This window comes from Phascolarctos cinereus, unplaced genomic scaffold (assembly GCF_003287225.1).
Source record: "Phascolarctos cinereus isolate Bilbo 61053 unplaced genomic scaffold, phaCin_HiC Scaffold_4;HRSCAF=312, whole genome shotgun sequence".
NCBI lineage: Eukaryota > Metazoa > Chordata > Mammalia > Diprotodontia > Phascolarctidae > Phascolarctos > Phascolarctos cinereus.
Window position 1 is genome coordinate 143,871,297 of NW_027555847.1, and position 23,352 is coordinate 143,894,648.

General features: G+C 39.0%; 2 protein-coding genes across 4 annotated transcripts in view; one reads left to right on the forward strand and one right to left on the reverse strand.

Annotated features, from left to right (window-relative positions):
- INVS (inversin) overlaps positions 1–6,516 on the reverse strand; it is a 229,991-nt gene extending 223,475 nt beyond the window's left edge. For 2 of the 3 annotated variants that reach the window (XM_020995530.2, XM_020995532.2), the window contains exon 1: positions 6,231–6,516. The gene's annotated coding sequence lies outside the window, so the exon portion shown is untranslated. Of the gene's footprint in view, positions 1–6,224 lie in introns of all 3 variants that reach the window. The other variant, XM_020995531.2, reaches the window with a different exon arrangement.
- A 162-nt stretch (positions 6,517–6,678) lies between these two features.
- The window catches only part of ERP44 (endoplasmic reticulum protein 44), a 124,860-nt gene continuing 108,186 nt past the window's right edge, over positions 6,679–23,352 (forward strand). Inside the window, exon 1 of the mRNA XM_020995538.2 lies at positions 6,679–6,897. Within this exon, the coding sequence (XP_020851197.1) occupies positions 6,841–6,897 (57 nt within the window). The 5' untranslated portion in view covers positions 6,679–6,840. The remainder of the gene's footprint in view (positions 6,898–23,352) is intronic.

Consider the following 23,352-nt stretch of genomic DNA (forward strand, 5'->3'; position numbering starts at 1 on the left):
TTTTCCCTGAAAAAATTCATTCTTTCCATTTATAAAAATGCTCATACTAAAAACATTTTTCCCTAGTTATGAAATCCTACCCTGTTGGTACGGAGATTATTACATTGGACTCTTAAAATATATGCAAATGCACTATAAGCTCGGGCATAAGGTTTCAAACACAGTTTCAGTGAAAGATCAAGTCTGATGTCTCATAACCAATTTAGCTAAGTATGCAGACATTCTTTACCAATAAGTTAGCTGTTAAATAATGAATTCTTTGACTATGGCAACCCATGATCATAACAAAGAAAATATAAACAAAAAGGGTCTTGCATCTTGTGGAGGGAGAGTGGTGGTTGGGCAGAGGCAGTGGGAGAAGGTCCTACTGGAGTAATAGAAAGGGGGTAGACCATGCTAGGAATCAGTTTTTAGGCCCCTAGAAATATTGGACTACACAAAGATTAACTGTAGTTAGAGCTTTATCTTAGGAACTGAATTGCTAGTTAAAGGAGAGCTTGCTGGTTTTCCTAGCCAAGGCAAACAAAGGAGTTGGAGAGTTGGTTTAATTATATGCCTAAAGGCATTAAGAAACATAGTTTCATGGGCTACTTGGTATTCTTATCTTGCAGTGCTCTTAATAAGCATAAACAAAAAGATGACCTATGAGGATAACTGTAGCTAATGCACCAACATCTGTCAGAGCGGATGTTCTAAATTCTAAACCTTTTCTTGTTATGGTCCTGTTCGGACAGTCTGGTGAAGCCTCTGGACCCCTTCTCAGAATACTGTTAGTAAATATATATAATAAATCACATCTACATGATCACAAAGGAAATATTACATTAAGACATAGTTGTCAAAATATTAACAAAAACCAAAAAAAATTACAAGTTCATGGACCTCAGGTTAAGAACTCCTCTATTAGTAGATAAGCAGAAAAAGGTTTTATTACCACCCAAGTTTAATTGATATAATGAAACCACCTTATGGTAATAAGGTCAAAAGAGTTCAGAAACTGCCTTAATTAGTAAATACTTTATCTCCTGGCCAAATGGGGAGACATGATAGCCAAGGAAGGGTAATATCAGTTTGAAATATAAACTCATTTATAAAACCTACAGAGGAGAATAGCAGAAGATTACCAGTGTCACTTTATAAAATCATGAAAAGCAGTAGAAATGAAATCAAGTCTGTAGAAAGCTTGAGGTGCCCCCTAATAGAGCCAAAACACACCAAGGGAATTCATTGGTGAAAATAGCAGGAAAACGACAAACAGGAGAAAATGGAATAAATTTATCAGTATTTTTACAATAATCTATTTTCATATTAGTAACAGAGAAACTACCAAATTTTGACTCCAACATTTCAATTTCCAATGTGTTATATACAAAGAAGTTAATACGGCACTTAAGTAGATGAATTTAGGAAAAGCACCCTTGACCAAAAAAATTCATGCTGGAGGTAATACTGTTTTGAAAGCCTTGTGTTACTATTATTATGCATATTTGTATATTATGATATATAATATAGATTATATATTTATTTTTACAAAGTATCTCTGGAAGAAAATACTGTTCCTCCCCTGGGAGGGAAGGCAAATTACAAATAATACTACTAACTCTCAAAAAAGGTGATTGAGAGAGCATCAATAATTACTGACTTATATTGCCTTTACAAATCTTTGTGAGAATGATCAATACCCATATATGGAGCAGGTTTTTTGAAAATAATAAGAGAATAAAGAAGCTTTCACAAATGATTCTCTACAGCAGACTACAGTTTTATAGTCATAATTAACTGAAAGGCACAAAGAATTGCAAGATCTCCTTGTAATTGTTTGCTGATTAGAAAAAAAAGTATTTGACTCAATAGAGCAAAGCACAACCTTAATGGCTCTCACAATAAAGAGTTTTTTCATCTATGCCTTAAGATCATACAGTATTCCTTCATAAATGCAATCACATATATAATCTTACTCCAGGATCCTCTGATTATCAATTTCAAAGGTGGCCTCAGAGAGGTATGACACATTAGTGTCATGGTGGTCCAACTGGAAGAAGAATCTCCTATAGTTAGAGCCTCAGGATGTCCCTCTTTGGGGACATTGTCCTGATTTCAAACCCCAGAACATTATCAGGGCTCCTTAATGAAATCTATGGAGCAGTAGCAGCTGCTGTAAAGTAGAAAGGTATGGATCTGGAGAAAGGGGACCTAGGTTTGAGTTCTATTTCTGATATTTACTCCCTGTGTAACATTAGGCAAGTGACTTCTCAGACCTCAGTTCTCTCATGGGTAAAAATAATAGGACTGGATTAGATCCCTTCCAGCTCTAAATCCTAAGAATATTCAAAAGAAATTGGCATAACAACTTATACAGGAATAAATATAGTGAAAATTACTTAATGAACAGGATGAAAATTATTTAATGTCCAAAAAACAACAGGCAGTTGAATGTTACCTAGGCACATGAATTTCAGGTAAGGCACTGCAGATGGACAATAAATAAGACCCAGAATTGAAATGAGAAGAGAGAGGTAAATTGAAATTGAGAAATTAAGCAGCAATTTTTAATTATCCCAAGCTGATCTTCAGCACCAAGATCCACCTTTTAAAAAAAAAAGACTATTTTTATCCCATTAGCTATTTTCCAATTACCTGCAAAATTTTTTAACAATTATTTTTAAAAATTTTGAGTTCCAAATTCTTTCCCTTCCTTCTACTCTTCCCTTCCCCTTGAAAAGGCAAGCAATTTGATTTTGATTATACATGTGACACCAAGTAAAACATATTTCCATATTACAAGGCCCATCTTTTTTTTTAACACAAATGTTTCCCCAACAATACTATATTGTTGCAAATGTTAGATTCTATAAAGAATTTAAACTGCAGATGACTCAAAAGACAATGGAGAGACATAGTAATCCAAGGAGGCTGCAGCATATTTCCAAAGAAGACCTAGTAAAGCTGAAAAAAGTATGATTATAAGAAAAGATAGACTGCTTTAGGTGGCTAGGTGGCACAATGGATAGAGTGCTGGACTTGGGAGTTTAAATCCAGTCTCTGACATTTAGTAGCTCTGTGAACCTAGGCAAGTCACTTAAACTCTCTCAGCCTGCTAAAAATAGCACCTATCTCCCAGAGTTGTGAAAAAAAACAAATGAGATAACAAATGTACAGCATTTTGCAAACCTTAGAGCACTGTTTAATTGTTTGTTATTATGAGACTCGTCACTTAGTGTAACAGCTCAAGTACTCCACTGATACCCATGAAATGTAAGATTCCCAACATAATTCTAATGTGTTAGAAACAGTCTTTGGAGACCCCATGGAAGAAAACAGACTAGACTTTTACAGGTTTAAAAAGCATGAATGGTTTGCAAACTGCACCACTGTACAGAATGCTCCTATCAATGAAATAACAGATTCATTTAGTAAAACTTTTTTTCTCTCATCTCCTGACACTACATAGGAAAATGCAGATTGATATGTTCAGCACGTTCCATAGTTCACATAGCCTAGTACAATGCTGCCAACAGAGGGCTCAAGGCATGCCAGATGGGTGGGCAAAGTTGTTGCTTACCTGCCCCGCCCATCCCCAAATCTTTCCTGAAAGGTTAAAAACAGCATGTTGTAGTGGCAAAACCACTGGCCTGGGACTGGTTGGACCCCTAATAGGGATATTGTAGAGAGCACATCATGGGAGTAAGAGGATAGAAAAATATGACCCCTAAATAGTTATGTGACTTTATACAATTCCCAGACTATACCAGAAAAGCACTTGGGGCATCCCGTTAACATCCCTCTTTCCCAATTTTAAATCCCTTTGGGTCTCAGTTTCCACATCTGTAAATTAGAGCACAGAGTAGACAATCTCTAAGATCACTTCAGCTCTAACCTTTTTATTATCCTATGACTGATTTTATGACTGCACTTGTAAATTCACAAGTGGATTTTCTCTGAAATGAAATCTTAGAGTTAATCTGATGAGTATGCTTTGTCCTAAATGCACTTCTATCTGGAATAAATTAGGATTAAGCCCTGGACAAAATAACTGGAAATTAAATCCCTGTCCTATGCTTTCATATGGTCAGCCCAGACAGACTAGGTCTATGTGGAAAGAATACTTCATATTTGAAACAAGGAGATAGAGTTGGAAGCATCAGTAGTTGCTAATTCAGTGAATGCAAGTAGTTAAACAATGTAATGTTATTCATATTTAACTATTCAAATAGTTGAAGGGCTTTGTATCGACTTAGTTTTATACAATTGGCCTCCCTAGGCTAAACTGTAAGGTCCCTAAGAGACTTTCACTTTTGTCTTTGTGTCCCCACCACTTAACACTTAAATGTTTCTCAAGTGGTTTACTGTAAAAGCCTCCAGAGAGAGGGCAAATCTGAGAACTCCAATTTAGTCTCCAAACTACCCTTGGCTGATGAATTAAATCATAAATTTCTGTTCCTGACATTCAAGGTCCTTCACAATCTGGATCCAATTATGTCTTACTTCAAACTACTCCCCTTTTAATTCTCTTTTTCTAGCCTTACTAGACTACTGTCCATTCTTCTCCTATCTCTATGCCTAGAATGGATTTCCTTCTACTATTCTCCCAGGCCAGCCAATTTCTGCTGAAGTGCTTTTCTTTAAGGCCTAATTAAGGCACTGCTTTCTTCACAAAACCCTACCAAATATCTCTCAACATAAAATGTTTTCTTATCATACTTTGCCTGGATAGGCCCTTTTGCCTTTATCACAATCTCTTTTATCAGTTATTTGTGTTCTGTTTCCCAAACCCTCATTCCTATTTGATTGCAAACTCCTTAAGACCAATGTACATGTCATATTTATCTTTTATTTCCAGCACTAAGAAGGTGCTTTGCACATGGTAGGTACTAGTCATATCTTTGCTGGGAACTGAATTTTCTTTCTGTTGCTATAACATCAGTATTTGGAGCCAGAAAATCCAAAGTGGTGGACCAGTTTTCAAGGAGGAGCTAGTACCCTTGGGCTACTGCTTAGAAAGATATTCTTTAGATACAAAAAAACATTTATTAGCCTGACTTAGGTCAGTCTGGTTCCGAATAAGTGTCCAGCACCAAAAGTAAGAAAATGCAGTTTCCACTGAAAGCATGCGAATACAACCTCAGAGACTCTCAAGATCTGGAAGAGTTGCAAAACAAATCTCTTCAGTCAACCTAGATCATGTTACTCTTGTCAGTGACAAGGATTACCGGATCAGTCTCTAGAGGATGGTTTCCTAATGATGGTAAAGGCATTCACGCTCACATTGTATTGACCCTGAAAGCTTGGGCTGACATTCTGGCAGGAAAGATCCCGGAGTATTATGTTTCTGAAAGCATTTTTACAGAACCTGAAAACTTTCTTTAGGCTTCAAGCACATCAGCTGTACCCATACTGGAAAGAGTTGTGCCACTAAAGATGACTACTGAGATAAACACAAGTCAGATACTAAAAAGCACATGTTCTTATGCGCTAGTAAGAATGAGCCGGCTACCCTAGGCCTACAGGGTAGGGCCACTTTTTTTGGTGGGGGGAGGGGGTTCGGGGCAGCCAGATTCAGATTCCCCGCCTGGGCTGGCTGGGATTGATGTTATCTTCCAGTTCTTCCCTTCTTCCTACATACAGGTTTGACCGTGTCTGGGTACTGTTTCCAATGAGCAAATGGATGGAGTCCTACCAAAGTCCTTTTATAACACAAATATAGTTTTGATACTTTAACCAGAGAAAGCAAAAACAGAAGAAAATTATAGATCAATTTCTCTAATGAATATTAATGGCAACATCGTAAAAAACAAAAAAACACTAGCAAGTAGGCTACAGCAAGATGTCACAATGCTATCTTCCAGTTCCTCCCTCCTCCTCACATACAGGTTTGACCATACTGATGGATGTGCCCTCCAATCAATCGATATTTATGAAGCACCTACTAGGTATCAGACTAAGTGCTAGGGATACAAAAAGAGGCAAAAGACAGCTCCTGCCCTCAAGGAGCTTGCAATCCCTACAAGAATGTGGAAGTCTAGGCACTTTCCCCACCTCTCCAGGCAAGAGAGGAATGGATCTTTGCTGACAGCCCCTTTTTGGGGAGGAGAGTGTTTTTCTTAATTTGTCACCGTGAGACCCCTAGGGAATGAAGCACGGGGGGGGGGGATTTTTTCGGTGATGAAGGGAAAGCCCCAAGTTCCCCTCAAGGTGATTCCCCGTCCCCCCGCCCCCCGACTCACCCTCACCTCCTCCAGCACCGACATCCCACAGGCAGTTCCACCGAAGTAGGTAAAAGCCCCCCGACCCTCCAGGCCCCCGAGGAATAGTTCCGCCCCGAAGCCGCGGCGGGTCTCCACCAAGTTTGGGAAAGAGGGGCGTTAACGGGATACCCCGAGTGCTTTTCCGGTGCATTCTGGGAATTGTAGTTGTGGCTCAGGCGGACACGCTCTTTCATAAGGGTCTCCTTTCCTATCCCAAACTGCTACGCCGGAAAGTGGAGATAGGGAGTGGGGACCGAGGAGGGCCCGCAGAGAGTGGAATCAGGCGGGCGCCTTCAAGTGCCACGGTGCCTGTCGGGAAAGCGAGTTCTCGGCTCCCTTACCGACCCGTAAGGGCTTCGGGACTACAGTTCCCGGCGTGCTCCGGCGTGGTCAGGACCTGGAAGTGAGGGCGTGCGGGCCCTCTTTGGAAGTTGTCCCGGGTGTTAGTTGCTGGAGCCCCGGGTCGAGAGGACGAGGCGCTGCAGTCGCCTGAGGAGCAGCCGCCGCCGCCCCGCCACCTCCTCCTTCTCCTCTTCCTCCCCCCGGAGCTTGGCCACCGCCTCCGCCTCTCCCTGCCCGAGACCCCTTCGCTACAATGAAAGCTGCCATCTTCTTGCCCTCCCCCGACCTCCGATGCTCTCTGCTGCTTTTGGTGAGTGGCTGACACCTCACTCCTCCTCCCGCCGCTGACCGGGCCAGGGGCTGCTAGGAGCCGCGACTCCGCCGGAGGCGCAGCTGCCTGAGCCTCCTGAGAGGAGCCGGCCTGGACCCACCCCCGTCGGCTCTCCGCGTTGCTCCCCTCCCCTGGCCAGGGTCTCGCTCCCCCCGCGGCCTGCTCCCGCCTGCCGGGCCGGGACGGGCCAGGAAGGGTGGGGTGGGTCGGGGCCGGGGGCCGGCGGGGGTTTGGGGGCAGGGGCCGAGCCCTCTGTGGCGTGGTGGTGGGGGGAGGCCTGACCACTGGACCCTGGGATGGGAGGGAATCGCCGGGGTCTAAGGGCTGTGGGCTTGAGACATTTGCGGAGGACAGGGTGAGGGTCTAGAGCCTGAGTGAAGGGCTGCAGGCCGCCCCTTCCCCCTTCCCAGGACTGAGGGGTGGGGTGGGCAGAGACGGAGGCCCCCTCGGGGCAGCCGTGGAGGAGGGGGAGCCGGGCTCGGGGGGCGTGGCCTTGCTCCCTGCAGGGTAGGGGTGGGGGTGGGGGTGCTTGGGGAAGGTCTGTCCGGAAGGACCGTGGTGGGGGGTGAAGCTGACAGGTGCGGCGGCTGGTTCCTCTCCCTCTCTACCCCTTAAACCATGCCCCTTTGGTGGATCCCTCTGTTGTGGCTACATGTGATTGGTTGGAAACACGGAACTTGTCTGGCTGACACTCTCCCCAGGGGGTGGGGGGACGCGGTGGCGGTGCTATTCCTAGACAACTTGCACCTCCAAACCCACCTAAACCTTTTCTTTCTTCGCTGGGCACTGCGCGCTGGGTCGGGAGAATGTACCAGGTCTTCATGTACCCACCCACCCTGCCTTTAGATCTGCTGGGACACCCAGAGTTTTTTAGCTCTTTTCATCTCATTGTATTGAGGACCTTCCCCCATTAATCCATGTCTCCCAAACACACCTTGAGTATGGTGACACCCTAGATGACCCCTCCTAGACAGGTTTAACTTTGGAAAAGGGCCAAGGCTTGCCTGGCCTTTTGTGACACTGAACAGGTACACTTTGAATACTTACCAGAATACTGGGTTAGAAAGTATTCTAACCTCAATGGAATTGTAGAATGTTAGAGCTGGAAGGGACCCTTACCTGTCCAGGCATGGAGGACAGCGAGAAAAAATCATCTTACCTGTCTTTCTCATTTTTGCCGATGAACAAATGGGGCTGAGGTTAAAGAATTTACTCCGCCTTACAGTGAGTATCACTGCTAAGACTGAAATACCATTTCAGTACAACAGGATGAGACCAGGTCATCCATCTCTCTCTTTTTGCAGATGAGGAATTGATTGGGTCTGAGTGAGAAGTTAAAGGATCTGCCCAGGGTTTCATAGTGAGTGCCACTTCTGAGACTAGAATACTAATTCAGTTCAGCTAACATTAAGTACCCACCGAGTGCGAGCAATTGATGTTTCTGAGATATAAGAACTGGTGAGTCCCTGTGGAAGAAAATAATTTTAATATTGAAAACTTCTTAAAAGACCTCTATCTGTTGTATTAGCGATAATTTTGGAAGAGAAAATTTCGCTATCAGGAGTTACCAACAACAGTGAAATTACAAGTTTCCTGTCTGAAGACATGAGGGGCCAGTCCCCTCATTTTACAGGTTAGGAAACTGATGACTCAGGAGATTGAGTTACTTGCTCAAGGTCACAGATGTTAAAGGTCTGATGCAGAATTTGAACCCAGGTTTCCTGACTCCAAAGCCAGTGCTTTTTTCCACTGTTATCAAGCTGCTTGATACAAACTGAAATGTAGTTTGTATAGACTCTCATTCTAAATTGATATTATTACTTGGTGACATGCTAATTTTAGCCACTATTTATTCTAAATTTATTTTTGAGAAGCCGCAATAGATCCATAGTGAGATGTGATAGGTGAGAAGTAGAAGACAAGTTCTTTAACTTCATGAGGCTGTGAGAGGCTGCTTCTTTCCAAGGTATTCTGGTCTAGAGGTGATCTGACAACAACCCTTTTTATGTAAAAAAGATACTTCTGTATCCTTTTACAGGACCTGGGGTCCTGTCTTTACAAGTATTCTTTCCACTGGTACAGATCACAACTCATCTATTTGTGGCTTTGTGTATAAAAAGTATGAAGGGGAAAACATAAAAAAAATTAGAAAACATGAAAAATGTTGAACAGGAAAACTACTATACAACAGATAGAGTTTCTTAGAAGGTTTTGTCTGGTTCAGACCATGGCAACTTGACAGACCTCTTAAAGAGGACTGAGAAAAGATTAATAAGTCACAGCATTTCAGAAAAGGAACCTTGGATCCCCTACTTCAAATCATAAGTGAGCAGAAATGCCCTCTGAAACAACATTCCTTAAAAATGCTTTATGCAGCTTCTGCTGGAGGACCTCTGGAAAGGAGAATTCACTATTTCCTACATCCCTTTTCACTTTTAAGAACTCTACTTATGTAGTTTTCCCTTTATTTGTTAAGTTTTGGGAAGTTGAAGGCAAATGGAAATTTGTTTCTTTGCAACTATACATTGCTCCTGTTTCTGGGGTCTTGGACCAAGTAAAAGAATCTAATGCCTCCTCAGCCCATTAAGTACTTAATTAAAAGCTATAGTACGTCCATTTCTTTTCCCCTCTTCTCACCTTCAAGTATTTTTCTCATCCAGGAAAAATATCTTCACTTTATTTGATATGGTTTCAGGTCTTCTTTCTGTCCTGATCATTCTTTTCTGGATATGTTCCAGCTTGTCAAGATTCTTCTTAAAATGTATTCCTAAGAACTGAGCTTAATGCTTTCTTCCATTGTGGTCTGACCAGAATAGAGAACCTGGGACTGTTACCTCCATTTTTCTGAACATTGTTCAATTCAGTTCTACAAACATTTCTTGGATTTCTGTTTTATTCAAGTTAATGGGCTTCATGCTAGAGAGACACAAGGAAAAAATGCCCTTGAAGGCAGGAATGCAGTGTATACACAGATAAGCAAATACAAGAGAATTGCAGAAAGGAGAGAGCATTAATAATTGGGTACATCAAAGGGTTTAGGACATAGGTTCTTAATCTTTTTTTGTGTCTTGGTCCCTGTTGACAGTTTAGTGAAGTCCATTGACCCTCTCTCCACCTCGTCAGAACAATATTTTTAAATGAATAAAATAAAATATTCAGGATTACAAAGGAAACCAATTATATGAAGTAGAGTTTTCCAAATATAAAAAAAAATTCATAGAGCCCAGGTTAAGAACCCCTGGTTTCAGAGAAGGTGAAACCTGAGCTGAGCCTTGAAGGAAGCTAAGGATTCTGAGAAAGGGAGCATTTCAGGCGTGGAGGACTGCTTGTGGAAATGCACAATGCATGGAGGAGGGCGAACCCTGAAAAACACAAATGCATGAGGGTAGGAAAAAGTATATTGCTATCAGGGGACAGTTAATACTCCAATATTCCTTTGTGTGGGGTTGGAGCTAGAAGGAAGTAGAGATGAATGATAAAAGTAGGAGAAACTCAAGGAAGGCTTGGAGAAACAGGAAGAGGAGTGGTTATCACTGTCAAAAGTTAAATGTAGGTAGTGGGAATAGACCATCCTTTCTAGGAACTTCCAGCTATCCTACCCTAAATTCTCTGTTGACCTCCAGTCTCACATTTCCATCTGCCTTACAGACATCTTGAATTGGATGTCCAGTAGACATCTTGATATGCCAAAATAGAATTCATTATCTTTTCCCCTTAAACCCTGTTCTCCACCTCCCACCTTATCTGTTACTGTAGAGGACAAGACATCTTCACAGTCCCTCAGGCTTGAAATTGAGGAGTCATCCTGGATTTCTTACTATCTCTCACTCCACATATCCAAGCTGTTGCCAGAGCCTGTGGATTTCACCTTGGCAACATCTCTCCAACACTCCCCCTGCTCTTTTCTGACATAGTCACCACTCTAGTGCAGGCCGCCTCGTTATTGCAAGAACCTGCTGGTAGGTATGTCTGCTTCAAGTCTCTTCTCATTCCAATCTATCTCCTCTATTCAGTCACTAAAATGGTTTTCCTCAAGTGAAGGTCCAATCATGTCACCCATATACACACACCCTTACTCAGTAAACTCCAGTGACTCCCTATCACTTTTAGAATTAAATACAAAATGCTCTGTTTGTCATTCAAAGCCCTTCATAACCTAGCTCACTCCTACCTTTCAAGTCTTCTTATGCCTTAATCCCCATCACGTATTCTTCAATTAGGTGACACTGGCTGTCTCATGAACAAGACATACCATCTCTTAGCTCTGATTTTTTTCTCACCATCCTCCATGCCTGGAATGCTCTCCCTCCTCCATTTTCATTACTGACCTCCCTGGCTTTCTTTAATTCCCAAGTAAAATCCCATGTTTTACAGGAAGCCTTCCCCAACTCCTCAATTTCAGTGATTTTCCTCTGTTAATTATTTCCTACTTATCCTGTGTATAGCTTGCTTTGTATACATTGATTTGGGTGCTATCTTCCTCCATTAGATTGTAAGCTTCTTGAGTCCAGGAACTGTCTTTTTCCAGAGAAAGGAAGTGATAGAGCAAGTTACTAGGGAAGAATGGAAGGGAATGGGATCTAGGGCACAAGTGAAATTTCTGACCTTCACCAAAAAGGACCCCCTTTTTCCCTGAGTTTGGAGCAAGGGATTATGAAAATGTATATGAAAGTGTTGAGAGAGAGTTCAAACTGGGCCTTTATTTTCTCTATGTAAAGTAAGAAGGCAAGATGTTTTCTTCTCCCTCCCCCCCCGCCCAAAGAGAAAGAGGAGTAGTTTTAGGGAATGGAATAAAGAAGTTTGGAATACTATGTATTAAGTTTTTTTTTTACGTAACGCATCCTACTCTTCACTCATTGAGCTTGCAGTCCATTACAGTGTGCCAATATTTTTTACATGAATTGTTGTCTAGCCATGTTTCTCCATCTTATGTTTCTATAGTTGAATTTCCAAATCTAAGAGTAAGGCTTTATATTTATACTTATAAAATTTTACCTTTTTAGATTTGGTTCATTCTAGATTGTAGGCAATTGAGGTTTTTTGATTAGCCAATGTTAAAACCTCTCTCAATTTTTTATGTCAACCAAAAACTTGAAAAACATGATATCTCTAACTCTACCTAAGTCATTTATAGAAATGTTGACTAGAACAGGGCCAAAGGCAGAATCTTGTGGCATTCCTCTAGAGACCTCCCTTCAGGTTGACATCTACCCATTAATCAGTCACTACTCTGTTGGTGTGCTTGTTTATTTAATCAGTTGTCTTATTTACCTAACTACACTGTCTAGTACATATCATTTAATCTTATCTACAATAATATCATGGGAGACTTTGTCAGTAAATTAAAAAATTAAGCCTGTAGTAAAGTTAATGAGAGTACAAGTCAGCCTGGGTTTTTCACTAAATATGCACTAAGGAAATTGAGCTTTTTAATAATAAGGTTGTCTGTTCAGTCAACAAGTAGTTGAATGCTTTCTCTGAGCAAAGCATTGTGGTAAGCATTATGTAGGGTATATAAGTCTCTGCTTTCTGCACTCAAGGAGCTTAGAATCTCATTTCGAAGATGAGGCATAGACATATGAAAATATGAGAAACGTGACTCCTCAGGTGAGAGGTACAGACAATAAATGCTATTGGATAGGAGAGACAGTACAGGGTAGTAGATTACTGGACCTAAAACTAAAAAAACCAACATTCTTGTTTCTGTTTTGCCATTTACTAGCAGTGTGACTTCTGGTCAAGTCACTTCACTTTTCTTGGCCTGAGTTTCTTCATCTGCATAATGAGGACATTTAACCAGATGATCTCTAGTTCACTGTTGTGGAATTTTTAATTTTTTAATTTTTTTTTGTGGGGGAAGTAGGTTTAGTGGGAAAGATGAGTTTCATTACAGATGTGTTAAGTTTAAGGTGCCAAAGAGGCATCCAGGATGACATTAAGCTCTGACATTCTTGGGTTCTGAGAGGTCACTGTAAGTTAACATAGTAAAAGCTTCTAGGAGTAAGGGGGAAGTTGCACTGGAATTAGAAAGATGACTAAGAGTTGAATGGGTGAAGATAAGGAGCTTGGGAAGATTTTAAAAAAGAGGAGTTAAAGGAACAAAGGGAAGGGAATGTGCATGTGAGCAGGTCAACTTAAAAGTGGACATTTGTGTTGTAGGAAATAAGAAGCAGGTAGGTTAGAGTCATACTGTGTAAGTCTGTTGAATCTTAAGCTTAACAGTTTGTTCTTGATTCAGTAGGCTTTGGTAATCCACTGAAAGCTCATCAGCAGGATACTGGCGGGATAAAAGTGATCGGATAAAAGCTTAGAAAATTATCTTGATAGATGTGTGCAAGAAGCTTTGGAGAAAAGAGACTCTGAAGATAGGACTGCATTTTAATAGGCTACGTATGAGGATGGCAGGGTGAATGGGAAGAAAGTGATTGTTGCAAGAGAAAGTAGAGAGGAGTGTCAATCAACTGGAATATTGGGGCCTAAAGGATGAATGAGCAGGAAATAAGAGAAGACTAATGTGAAAAATGCCTTTAAGTTCATTTTATGTTGAAGAGGGTGTAGATTGTTTATCCCATTGTGACTAGTAAATTATTTTAACCCTATTAGAGTACAGAATGTTTTGCTATATATGTTATCACTTAAGATCCAGCACAGACTAACAACAGATTTTTAAGGTCATTGGTTTACATCCCATCTACTCTCCTTTAGGACTTTGGTCCATCAGTCATCTCTTCTCCCTCATGCATCTCCAGTTTCCCTTTTGCTGGTTCCTTCTCATCTGTGTGCAAACATGCTCAGGTGTCTTTTGTTTAGAAAACACTTTTCCTTGCCTGTTCTCCATGGGTTGTGTACTCCTTGCTCTGGCTAAGTATTAACTTTGAGATCTTATAGGATCAGAAGTCTAAAGCCAGAAGGGACTTTACATGTCCTCTAGTCCAACCTTCTCATTTTATAGATTAGGAAACAGAGTAGAGCTAAAACACTGTTTTGTGGTCTTTTGCATAATTCTTTCCTAAGATTATGCCATTTTAAGTTTGTGTTTATTTGCCTTGTTAAAACAAAATTTAAGTATAAAAAATAATGGCTTTATCTCCCAGAGTCTGTGAAAACAAGATTTCAAAATAATTACAATGAACAATTACAATTATCCATAAAAATACTTTGTGTTCTCAGCAAATACTATTGTAGAAATTAATGAGGCATTATCTGTCATCCCGTGGAAGTACAGAATAGGATTAAAAATGTCTTCTTGGCACACTTTAAGGACAACAAGGTCTTATGGTTTCTCTTGTGATGAGCTGACATTATGTTGGACAAATATCTTTACCTTTCTGGGCCATAGTTTCCTCATCTGTAAATGAGAGAGTTAGACTTTTAAGAGCATTAGGCATCTTCCATTTCTGTGACTCTGTGATGGTAGTCCCATTTCTCAATTTATGCATAGCCACACTTCTTGGGGAAAAAAAAATCCACCTAGCTCATTGGTTCCACTTCCTCCTCACCCACTCTCTCTACAGCACTTTGCAATTCGACGTCTTAGGTTTCTCTTCCTCCCTTATTTTTCCTTCTCAGTCTCCTTCACTCTTTCATCTTCCTGACTCTTCCCTTCTTCAAGGTTTCTCAAGGTTTTGTCCTTAGTCATCTTTTGTTTCTTTACATTCTTTTCCTTGCTAACATCATTTATTCCCATAGTTTCAATTCCCTCAGATTTCTGTCTCCAAACTTGATTCTTCTCATCACCAGGCTTGTATCTCTAACTGCCAACAAGACATGGATAGCCCATTGATAGCTCAGACTTAATGTATCTAAAACAGAGTTTGTCCTTCACTCAGAATATGTTTTTCCTTCAAAGTTTACTATTTTTGTTGGTGGTACCACCATTCACCTAGTCACATAATTGGAACTTTGGTATTGTTTTTGAGTCTTTCTTCTCCCTCTCTTTTCATATCTAGTTAGCTACCAAATTTTGTTGATTCTATCTCAGCCTTACCTCTGCTTACTTTTCTCTATTCCAACTTCTAACCTCTGAATACAGGTCCTTATTAGTTAATACTCACCTGGAGAATTGTAATGGTTTGGTAAAGGGAAACAAGGGAGGGAAACAAACATTTATTAAACAACTACTATGTGCCAGGGACTCTGTTAATAAGCACTTTGCAAATTATTTCATTTAATCTTCACAACCTCCCTGGGAGGTAAGTGTTATTATTACACCCATTTGACTGTTGAGGAAACTGAGGCAGGCAGAGGTTAAGTAACTTGCCTGGGGTCACACAACTAAAAATCTGAGGTCATATTTGAACTCTGTCCTTCCTGATTCCATACCCACCACTCTATCTGCCTAGCTGCCTCAGTAGGTCCTTGTCAACTCTGTTCTCCCTTCAGTTGTTCTTCCTGTTGTTGCCAAACTGATATCTGATCATCACTCTGCACAGGGTCCTCCAGTGGTTCTCTGTTGCCTATTAAAGTTCAGCTTTTTAGCCTAGCATTCAAAGTTCTCTACAAACTGTCGTTATATTAACTTTTCCCCTCCTGTAATTGTCTTTTTTTATTATGAACTTGACAATCATCAACAAATAAACATTTCATTATATAAAGAAAAAAAGAGATGTCTGCATGTGAAATTATGAACTTCTGTTACATAGCACACCTTGAGTTTTTCCTTTCCTTTGCCTTTCTCTATTTGTTATTTGTCAGTTAGTGATATTCAACTCTTCACGACTCTCTGGGGTTTTCTTGGCAAAAATGCTGAAGTGGTTTGCCACTTCTTTCCCCAACTCATTTTACAGATGAGGAATCTGAGGCAAGATAGGGTTAAGTGATTTACCCCAGGTCACACAGCTAGTAAATATCTCAGGTCACATTTGAACTCAGGTGTTCCAGACTTTAGGCCTGGCACTCTATATACTCTGCCATCTAGTTTTCTGCCTTTTCTTCATACTATTTCCTATCCCAGGAATACTTTTTACCTCTTCTTTTGTGAAGCCTTTCTTGGTCCCTTAGACTTAGTCAATTATGATCTTTTCCTCCTTGTACCTCACATTTATCCCTTTCTTGTACTTGATATTGTATTATTTCAATTATAGTTATTTGCATACATATATATATAATATATATGTATGTATATATATATATATGTATACATATATATATATATATATATATATACATATTTATCCTTCTATTAGATTGTAAATAAGTTCCATAGACTTAGGAGCCTTGTCTTATCTAAATTTTATATCTCCTTCAAAATGTAGCCTCATTCAGTACATAGGAAATTGAGGTTTGTTGAATCTGAAACTTAAAGTGAATGGTTACTATGTACATGTTCTATGAATATTACATGTATGTATCTTACACTTGGAATAGCTAAAAATATATCTTTATGCCCCATCTGTCAATGGTGACAGTATATAAGAAGAGATAAGTAGATTACTTATATAAGGTTAGGATTACATGAGTGTTTGAGACACAATAAAAACATTTATTTGAAATTGTCTACCCTTAAATATTCTCTTTATGTCTGTCTTTTGGTGGCAAAGATTTGTTCTTATGTGGTGATTTTTTTTCCTCTTACTAAATTACACTTTCATCTCTGGAGAAAGATTATATATTTCTATAAAATAATCATTTTTCAAGCAGCTAGTCATTTATTATAAGTCAGGGATTTATTTTAAAAATGATTTTGAGTGCTCAGGTAATTGAGAGTGATGGCTTTCCATGCAAAGTAAATGATACCTTTCATCCTACACAGCACAAAATGTATTTGCTCCATTTTTATTTATACCACTTAGCAAGAAGACTCCCTTTACTTATATTAGTATTTTAAAATGTTTGTATTAAAAGCAAAAATATATACTATGATTTTTATTTATATCGATCTTAATTGCGCCTGCCACTATTTTGACATCTAAGTCACAACTTACAGGAAAAAATGCAATAAGTACTTCAAGGAACCATTAATTATTTAGTTCTCATATAATAAAGAGTCACGTTACTATAATTCACATTACAGATGGCCAAAAAAGCCACATAAGCACCATCTGTTAAAACTCAGAAAGATTGTCAGTGCAGTGGCCATATGCCTCTAAATCACACCCCGTGGTGCAAAAGGGTGACTGCAAAAGTCAGATGCTGACAGCCCACTACTCTTCCTCTATTTATTACTTTACGTATGTATTGGCAGTCATGCCAGAAAATCTAACCAATGAGAACATATATCCAGTTGTACAGCCTATAATTCATTATCTTTGGAAGTAAGTAACCCTTAAGTCACATGATATGTGGACAAATGTTGTACCTGGAATTGCTAGAAGAAGAATCCAAATACTGTATATATGATTAGAGTATACAAAGTAATAGAATGCCTACAGCAATCACATGCCCTTCACAAAGTCCTACTGTGATGCTTTTTCATGACTTGGAGATGACACTGGGTTTTTAAAGGCTTTGCCAGTGGTGTGCAAGCTTTGAAAGATTCTGCTGATTGAAAGACCACTAGTACCATATCAGCAACATGCCATATATGTTCTCTGAAGACTAGACTAAACAAGTATGAAGAGGCTCCCCATCAGTTGTCAGGCCACTGAATAATTAGTATTTTGGCTGTGGCAACTCATGAAACAAAGACAGTTACAAAATAGCCCTCTGTCTTGTTTGGTTCCTTCTGCTTTAGTAGCGTGGAGGTTGGGGCGATGCAGGGAACTACGGTAGCTTTTAGACCCATCCAAAACATTACTTAATTAGATTGATGCATTTGACATAAGATCCTCGTCCATGCATGCTGTGAACCATATCACTATTGATAGTCTTGTTATAATTGAGACCAGAACATGTGAGGAAGTTGTAGATAAGCAAAGAATGGCATATAAGTTCTCCTTGCAGGAAGGCAAATAAGAGTCAGCAGTTTTTGTCATATGTTCAAAGAATGAAACATAATTATGTGGTGCAGGAAGTCATGTTGTGTTGGTATAGCAAAATACAGTCTTAAAGACTCTCAGTGAAATAGCTCTTGTGTGTATATGTTGAGATCACATAAGATTCCTTGATAGTTGCATCAACAGTAATAACTTTATTCAGCCCTTCAAAATGAAAACATACATTTGCCAATAGTATTTGCTGAGGTCATGGAGAATATACAGCATAGAGTTCAAATTGAAAAAGGATTCCCTATAGATAGAGTTGTTCTCATTCTCTGGTTCTCATTTGAGGATGACATTGTGCTGATTATTGTATCAAGTTCTGGAATACTGAAATGTCTCCTAAATAGCTTAACAACTCAAAATTCCACTTCAGAATTACACAGGAATACTCTAGTAGATGAAGAATGCAGTTGGATGGACAGCTCACTGAATTAGTTTATTAATATATTCTGTATATCTTAAACACTGTAGATGGACAGTGACTTAGAATTGAATTGCACTAAGGAAACAGTAGTCTATTTTCAATGACCCTAAGCTTTTCCCATAAACAAAAAGTCTATATTAAAAAAAAGATTGAGGGGCAGCTAGGTGGCACAGTGGATAGAGCCTTGGAGTTAGGAGGACCTGAGTTCAAATGTGGCCTCAGACACTTGACACTTACTAGCTGTGTGATCCTGGTCAAGTCACTTAACCCTGATTACCTCACCAAAAAAAAAAAATCTTAAAAAAAGAAAAGGAAAAAAATGCCTTTTCTTTGTCTACATTTCCTATATCTCTCCCTTAACCATCCTTTATATCAAAGAGCAAGAAAGAGGGGAAAAACAGGTCAGTAAAGCAAACTAATACATCAGTCAGATTTAATATTATGTATGTAGTTCTGCACTCATAATCTGGTCCTGCCTCTAGTCCCCCAAACCCCTCAAAAGAGATAGAGCAGTACCTTTTTTTTCCTTAATGTTAAGTGACTTGTGAGGGCCTCATTTTGTTCCAGTCCTAAGCCTGAGCCATCTGTGTGCTCTGAATTAACCCTGGCTCAGAACACTTTTTTTTTTTTAAGAAATGAAGAAGTTGAGGCCCGTAGAGGCCAAGTAACTTAACACTCCTCTCCAGACCAAAAAAATGCATTTTAGTGCTATTTTAGTAGTGTTTAGACTGCAAGTTACCAGTCTTCTCAGTGCCATATTTAGCAAAGCTACAAGTGCTGCAGAATAACACCAGTAGAATAGCTCCAGCTCTACCTGAGGAGTAATTTTGAAGGGAACAATTAACTTCAACTATGACACTTTGAAGTTGTTTGACATATCTCTTCACTTTCTCATATTATCTATATATTTTAGAATTAGATTAATGTTCTCAGAATATTACTTAATTCTTGTTAAGTATTAGTCTTTTGTAACCACCGTAAAAATTTCAAATTAGCAGACATTATTTATTGATCTACTTTATCAGTTTAGGATCAGACTGGAGGAGCAAAGATGTTTTCCATGAGGCAGCTGGTGTGTTTTACTACTCTTATGTAAATACTTCACAGGACATGTAGATTAGGTTTTTCACATTATAAAAGTTTTTTTTAAATATATAGAATGCAGGATGATTAGTTTTCCCTGTACTTTTCCCTAAAATAGTGCTCTACACCATGAATTTTACATATTTAGAGATGGACTAGAAAAACTGAAATAGTGATTGACTAACTGATGATAGGAATATCTGAAACCTGTGGTTATATTACTTATATCAGGGTGTCATGTATCTCTGATTTTTTAGGTATTGGTACTTCCTTCCACTAGAAATTACCTCTACAATTTAGCATTTGGCATCAGCAGGAAAAACCATCACTTTAAGACTATGATAAATCTCTCCAAGCAAAGCTAGACTGGTTGTACCTGTCAGGTGACAGAACCAGATGCATAGTTTATCATCAGGCCCGTACTTAATGCCTTTCCAGCCTCCCAGAGCTCATGCTCTACTGATGTAGCTATCCTTCAAAAGGGAACCTCAGAGTCAGGTCCCATGTCATGATAACGCTTTGAAGCAGAACTATGGTTGGAGATTATTTGGGCAAGAAAAAACATGTGTTACTCATTAGTTTTCAAATATTATTGACAAGTTATCTCATCTTGTTTATATATGATTGTTGTATTGGGTTACCTTGAACATTTATTAAGAGCCTTGTCTGTTTCATACTGGCACAATAGATAAAATCTTTAGATAAGTCAAAATTCCTAGGCTCATAAGAGCTTATTAGGAGGATATGATATATACTGACTTATCCTGGTTTGTAAAAGAGGTGCTAACAATGTGCTAGGTGAGGCCAGAGGGAGTTAAAGTCATTACAGATTATGAAGATCATATGAGGAATAGTGGGGACAAGAGGATCTTTGAAATACCTTTTAGTCTTCTGATTTTTTTAGTATTTTTTGGAGAAGGTTGCATTTAAGTTAGACTTTAAAGGCTGTGAAGTGGGAAAAAGGGAAAGAGGCAATTGTAGGCAGTAGTAGGGCAAAAGTATGAAAGGGGCAAAGCATTGGATGGGTACTTGAGGGACAGTGAGTAGTTGATTTTGTTGGAATGTAGGTTATTAGTAGGAGAGAATGTTGCAGAGGAACCAATACTGTTGGCACCAGTTTGCAAAGGGACCTTTACTGTACTTTATGGCCTTTGTTGTTCTTGTTTCATGTATAATTTGAAGCTGAATTGTAAGCTTTTCTTTTTGAAGATAGGGATCATGCTATACTTTTCTGTTTTTCCACAACCACCAACAGTATTGGAAGCATAATAGATACTCAGTACTTAGAAGTTGGTTGACATTTTAAAATAATAATAATTATAGTAATGCCTAACATTTTGTTAGATACTCCCTATGGGTAATTATTTAGCTTAAAACAGAACTAAAACACTGGTGTTTTCATCACAGATAATGCTCTTAAACTCAGGCAGCAATTAGACAAATGCTTGTCATTGCTGTCATTTTTTTTTTGCATTGGAAAGTAGGTTGCTTATTTTATTCCAAGCTAGTAATAGGGTAAATCTCTAAAAATTCCTTGCCACACCTTGCTCTCATATGTGTGTCTTGAATAGTGATGTGACTTAAGATGCTTCAGCTTCTTCAAAAATTTTGTGATTTCATTATTGTGGGGCTCCTTTCAATGAATCAAAGCCCCTCATTACTTTAGTATTGCTGTGGCTAAATTTTTACCTAATGGACAGATTTATGGTTGTGGACTTCTCTAAGCCAGGTTAAACTTGTTATTGGACAAGAGTCATATGTTCTATCACTGTCCTTTGCTAAATCCATATTTTAAACCTTTTTACCTTGGTATACCCTGAAGATATGGGAGTTTGCACTTTACTAGAGTGGTCTTGATGAATCTTGATGAGCTAGAAGTAGGACTTGAGTTGGATATAATAACTAAAATATTCCTAAAATAAACAAGTAAACACAGGGCTATAAATTCTCTGTCTGCCAAAGAGCTTAGAAAGGGTTCCTCATTTGGAATTACAAGATAATCAGCTATTCAGTTACCTCTGGTTTCTGCTGGGAATTAGAGGTTGGGAGGTTATTAGGCAGTATTTAATTGAATAATTCTTTATTTGGAATTACATGCAATACTAAGTCAGTAGGTTTAGTGAGGATGGCTACTATACATACATACATACATACATATATGTATATATATATATATATATGTATGTGTGTATGTATTTTTAAAAATTTTTTTTGGTGAGGCAATTGGAGTTACGTGACTTGCCCAGAATCACACAGCTAGTGACTATTATGTGCCTGAGGCCAGATTTGAACTCAGGTACTCCTGACTCCAGGGCCGGTGCTTTATTCACTGCACCACCTAGCTGCCCCCTGCAGTATTTTTTAAAGGCTTTATGACAGGTATTTTTCTTATCATTGGAGACCATTTTTTCCCCCCATTTCTGAATTGTGGCTTTGTTTGACTGAAGTTGCTGGAAATTTAATCACTAGAAAAAGGAGACATTTTTGGTTAAGTGGATGTTGGGCAGATTTGTATTAATAACTAGCCTGTACTTTGAAAACAGTCAGTTTCTTTTAACTGAACTCTTCTAGTATTTGTCATAGCACTGTTAGGGAGAAAGCATGAAGACATAGGCACCTCTATCCAGTGTGTACTCATGGGTGGTTGGCAGGGCGATAGGGAAAGAGGGGCATGAAATCACTGTGGCAGTATCTGTGGAGTGGAAGGGAAATGCAAAAGAATAGCTCCGTGATCATGATCACTTCCTTCATTGCTTCCCTTCAGAAAGCCAATTGCTAGGTCAGAACTTTGCCTTTTGTTGCTGTTTCATCAAGAACGGTTTAGTCTGTTCTTAATTCCTTTGGATGGAGGTGATTATGAAATTGCTACAGATTGTATTAATGTGTTGGGGGGTCTGATAACCTCTAAGTGTAATTTGTTCCCTACTTGAGGGATGTGTCTTAGGAAGAGGACATTCCTTCATGATACTTGTTTAATAGATCCATGGGGATCTCCTCTTAATGCTGTGGATCCCCACCATCAATATGTCCTTTGTTTTTATTGTCCGTGTCTTTCCATTGATCCTCTACAGTTGGTCCACCTAACATTTTGGTAAGGTCTTCTAGATCTCTTAACATTATCTGGCTGCCAGAGCTGCATTCTACCTGTTCATCTCTTATTTTATGGTCTGCCTACATGACCTGGCCCACTTCCTTTTCTGGTTATACATTTCTTTGATGTGTATTGTTTATACCACTCACATTGGGGTTCATTAAATGTTTGTAGATGAAATTTATAGAAAATTCTGAGAAAGGGTAGTATTGCACATATATATGTGTTTTAATATAGGAAGTATGATTTATAGGATTCAAACATTGAAGGTTATTCTAGTTAGAAGTTTATTATACTTTATGTTCATTTAAGCAATAGGAAAAGCCACCAATAAAAAAATAACTTTTGCCTGTTAGTGAGTGAAGTTTCCTCATATTCAGCCAAACAGTAATGTAATCTTTATGGTGTATATCAGTATATAAACCAGAACTTTCATTGGGATTCAGAAATTTCAATACAGTAGTCCTATTTAGTATAATTACTATTGTCTTTTTTTGTTGTAGCTGTTGGTATTTTTCCCAAATACAGAAACTAAGATGTATCATTAGTAATTAATGTTTTGGTATAGTTGGATTTAAAAATTGTGATTTTTTTCTTAATTGATATTAATTGTTGGAGAAATTTCCTTGTTCATGCTAAATAAACTGGCTTAAAAACCAAAGTCCATGCAACAATGAGGATAACACATTGCAAAATTATTATTATTATTTTTTACCAGACATGATTTCATTGGTGTAGGGAACCCCTAGGTGAGGAACTTGATTTAACAATGCATATTCTTTGTGATTTATTCTTGAGAGCTTTATGGGGCACTGAGATGTTAATTGATTTGTCTTGTGTTACATAACCTGCATGTATCAGAAGCAAGACTTGAACCCATGAAGCCAGCTCTCTCTTCTTTATACTACACTATGGAG